This window comes from Mandrillus leucophaeus, unplaced genomic scaffold (genome assembly GCF_000951045.1).
Source record: "Mandrillus leucophaeus isolate KB7577 unplaced genomic scaffold, Mleu.le_1.0 Scaffold10, whole genome shotgun sequence".
Taxonomy (NCBI): domain Eukaryota; kingdom Metazoa; phylum Chordata; class Mammalia; order Primates; family Cercopithecidae; genus Mandrillus; species Mandrillus leucophaeus.
Genome location: NW_012098098.1, coordinates 7,345,914 through 7,349,876, shown reverse-complemented (window position 1 = coordinate 7,349,876; position 3,963 = coordinate 7,345,914). Strand labels below are relative to the sequence as shown.

Sequence of the window (3,963 nt, the reverse complement as noted above, 5' to 3'; positions counted from 1 at the left end):
GCCAATATGGTGAACCCCTGTCTCTACTAAAAATACAAAAATTGGCCGGGCGCGGTGGCTCAAGCCTGTAATCCCAGCACTTTGGGAGGCCGAGACGGGGGGATCACGAGGTCAGGAGATCGAGACCATCCTGGTTAACCCGGTGAAACCTCGTCTCTACTAAAAAATACAAAAAACTAGCCGGGCGCGGTGGCGGGCGCCTGTAGTCCCAGCACCTTGGGAGGCTGAGGCGGGTGGATCACGAGGTTAGGAGTTCAAGACCAGCCTGGCCAGGATGGTGAATGGTGAAACTCCGTCTCCACTAAAAATACAAAAATTAGCCGTGGTGGCGGGTGCCTGTAATCCCAGCTACTAGGGAGGCTGAGGCAGGAGAATCGCTTGAACCCAGGAGGCGGAGGTTGCCATGAACCTAGATCATACCAGTGCACTCCAGCCTGGGTGACAGAGTGAGACTATGTCACACACACACAAAAAAGAGATGGAAAGCCTAACGTGTTCACTGGAGTTCCAGAAAGAAAATGGGAGAGAGGCCTTATTAGACGTTAGAATGGCAGAGAGTTGTCTAGAACATCATGATGAAAAATACAGACACAAATGCAAAAAGCCCAATGAATCCCAAGTGGGAGAGACAAGAAGGGCCCACTCTGTCCCTGCTGTGGTGGCGCCTGGCTTCCCAGTCACCTCGTTTCTGCAAGTGTGGCTTCAGGGCAGGGTGGCCAGGAGCCAGGCTCTGTCTTTCCTCCTCCTTGTCCCCACCACCACCCTCTACTGTCCCTGACAGTAGGAAGGTAAGAGGGACGGAAGCTTTCGAGGTGGAGCCGCTGTTAGGAACTGTCTAAAGGAGGCAGAACGCTTCTTCCTTTCACGGGTCACAGACTGTTCTAGCCGTTTGATCCATATAGTGCCTTTAAAGCAGGGGTGTCCAATCTGTTACCTTCCCTGGGCCGCGCTGGAAGAACCGTCTTAGGCCACACATAAAATACATTAACACTAACGATAGCCGATGAGTTTAAAAAAGAAATTGCAAGGCCGGGCTCAGTGGCTCATGCCTGTAATCCCAGCACTTTGGAAAGCCAAGGCAGGCGGATTACCTGAGGTCACGAGTTCGAGATCAGCCTGGCCAACTTGATGAAACCCCCATCTTTACTAAAAACTGTAAAAATTAGCTGGGCATGGTGGCACACACCTGTAATCCCAGCTACTTGGGAAGCTGAGGCAGGAGAATCACTTGAACCCAGGAGGCCGAGGTTTCAGTGAGCCGAGATTGTGCCACTGCACTCCAACCTGAGCAACAGAATAAGACTCTGTCTCAAAAAAACAAACAAAAAAAATTGCAAAAAAACAGGGTTTTTTTTGTTTTTTTGTTTTTTTTTTGAGACACAGTCTCTGTCATCCAGGCTGGCATGCAGGCACGTGCTACCACGCCCGGCCAATTTTTGGTATTTTTAACAGAGACTGGGTTTCAACATGTTAGCCAGGATGGTCTCAATCTCCCGACCTCGTGATCTGCCGGCCTTGTCCTCCCAAAGTGCTGGGATTACAGGTGTGAGCCACTGTGCCCGGCCCCCAGTGATGTTTTAAGGAAGTTTAGGAATTTGTGTTGGGCCACATTCAAAGTCATCCAGCCCTCGGGTTGTTGCACAAGCGTGCTTTAACAAGATTCATGCTGTTGCCAAACACATATAACTGATCTCCATAGAAGTCCAGTGGTCCAGCTTCTCTTGAAAAGCCAAAAGTCCTGGCAATACCAAAACCTGTTTTGTTGTTGTTGTTGTTGTTTTTAACGTTTTTTGTTTTGGTTTTGGTTTTTTGAGACAGAATCTCGCTCTATCACCCCAGCTCAAGTGCAGCGGCCAGATTTCGGTTCACTGCAACCTCGCCTCCCGGGATCAAGCAGTTCTGCCTCAGCCTCCCGAGTAGATGGGATTACAAGTGTGCACCATCAAGCCCAGCTAATTTTTGTATTTTTAGTGGAGATGGGCTTTCATCATGTTGGCCAGGCTGGTCTCGAACTCCTGGCCTCAGCCTCCTAAAGTGCTGGGATTACAGGCAGGAGCCACTGCACCTGGCCAAAATCTGGGTTTTGGAAGAGGAAGCAAGAAGGGGCAGATGTTGCAGCCCAGGCCAGATAGCTCCCCTCCTCTTCCTCCTCACCTCCTGGCCTCAGAGCAGTCCGGGAGGATGAGAGAGGCTCCTCTGGTGGCCACACACCACTGGGCTTCCTGGGGTCTAGAGGTCTAGACAGCAGCTCTGTCACATTTCCAGAGAGCTGACGCCACTGGAGGAGGCCTCCCTGCAGAATCAGAAGCTGAAGGCTGCGTATGAGGCCCGAATGGCCCGGCTAGACCCCAGCCAGGCCATGCAGAAGACATCCCTGGTGAGTGGGGGCTACAGAGGGCCTGGGGGTGCGTCGGCGCGGTGTGTGGGGAGGGCGTCGGTCTTACTCCCTCCTTCCCCGCCCAGACTCTCTCTCTACAGCGGCAGATGATGGAGAACCTAGTGATCGCCAAAGCCCGGGAGGAGACAGCACCCTTTCTGACCACCCGAGGGGAAACTCGGTGTGGCTTTGAGCCAAGGGCAGAGAAGGGGACAGCGAGGGGGGCGGAGGTTCCAGGGTCGGGGTACAGGGCTGAGGGGCTTCCCGCTTTGCAGAGGCATGGCCTCAGGGGAAGGTCCTCACCCCCATCCCCCAGGCTCTCTGGCTCGGCCCTCCTGGCTTGAGCGCAGGCTGCCTTCTGCCCCAGAAGCCTCACCTGGGGACAGCCCCTCATTGGGGGGGGGTCCCTGTGACGTCTCGGCCTCTCGGGGTGTGGGACGGAGTTGGGAACCCAGGGCCCGCTCAGATCCGACGCTCGGCCCCTTGACTCTGCACCCAGCTCCAGAGAAAGATGGAGGAGCGCCGGCTGCGGCTCCAGGAGGCCGCCAACAGGTGGGATTCCTGCCCGCCCCTGGGGCGGCTGCGGGGAAGGCCTGGCCCGGGGACCCACCACGTGCCTTTCTCCCCAGGAGGTTTTGCAGCCAGGTCGCCTTGACCCCGGAGGAACGGGAGCAGCGGGCCCTTTACGCCGCCGTCCTGGAGTACGAGCAGGACCACGTGCGTCCCCCTCCGGCCCAGGCTTTGGAGGAGGATCCCGGCGAGGGGGCGGGGCCAGAGCCGAGTGGGAGGGCCCAGTGAGGGGGCGGGGCCAGAGTCGCGTGGGAGGGCCCGGCGAGGGGGCGGGGCCAGGGCTGCGTGGAAGGGCCCAGTGAGGGGGCGGGGCCAGAGCCGAGTGGGAGGGCCCAGTGAGGGGGCGGGGCCAGGGCTGCGAGGGGGCGGAGTTTAGCGAGGGGGCCAGACCAGGGGTCGCGTGGGAGGGTCCCAGCGAGGAGGGAGGGTCCCAGCGTGGGAGGTCCCAGCAAGGGAGCAGGGCCAGGTTCACCTAAGGTCTCCCTCAGGTGTGGGTGGGGGCGCTGGCGCTGGGTTTCCTGCACCCAGGACGGGCTCCCACAGTCTCTAGGGGTCGGCATTGGTGGGAGGTGAGGCGCGTCCGGTCGTGGCGGACCCACCGTGCTTTCCTTCAAGGCCACTTGTCCCATAGGACTGGCCGAAGCACTGGAAGGCCAAGCTCAAGAGGAGCCCGGGGGACCTGTCACTCGTGACCAGCCTGGTCTCACACCTGCTCAGGTAGCTGGGCCTTCAGGCCCCGCAGAGCCCCTGCGCACCGGCCTTGGGCGCCTCTCCCTGGTGCCAGGTGCCGGAGAGGGGCTGGACTGACCCAGGGACCCTGTGCCCCGGCCACGTGGACACCGCAGCTCCCTTTGCGCCGAGGGCGGTTCTCGGCTTCTCTAACCTCCGCAGCGCGGGCGGGGGGCAGACTTTCCAACATTCACTGTCAGGAGGTAACGCGAGTCACTTCTCTGAAACCGGGCGTAGCGCAGCGCCTGTGGATGCCACGGGGCGGCCGGGGCTGGCCGCGTTCTCAC

The 3,963-nt window shown here is 58.7% G+C and overlaps 1 protein-coding gene across 1 annotated transcript in view; it reads left to right on the top strand.

Moving 5' to 3' along the window:
* VPS9D1 (VPS9 domain containing 1) overlaps nucleotides 1-3,963 on the top strand; it is a 19,185-nt gene that overhangs the window by 11,054 nt on the left and 4,168 nt on the right. The window contains 5 exon segments of the mRNA XM_011972552.1: nucleotides 2,266-2,377; nucleotides 2,464-2,526; nucleotides 2,877-2,929; nucleotides 3,007-3,094; nucleotides 3,579-3,664. Coding sequence (XP_011827942.1) covers nucleotides 2,266-2,377; nucleotides 2,464-2,526; nucleotides 2,877-2,929; nucleotides 3,007-3,094; nucleotides 3,579-3,664 — 402 coding nt within the window.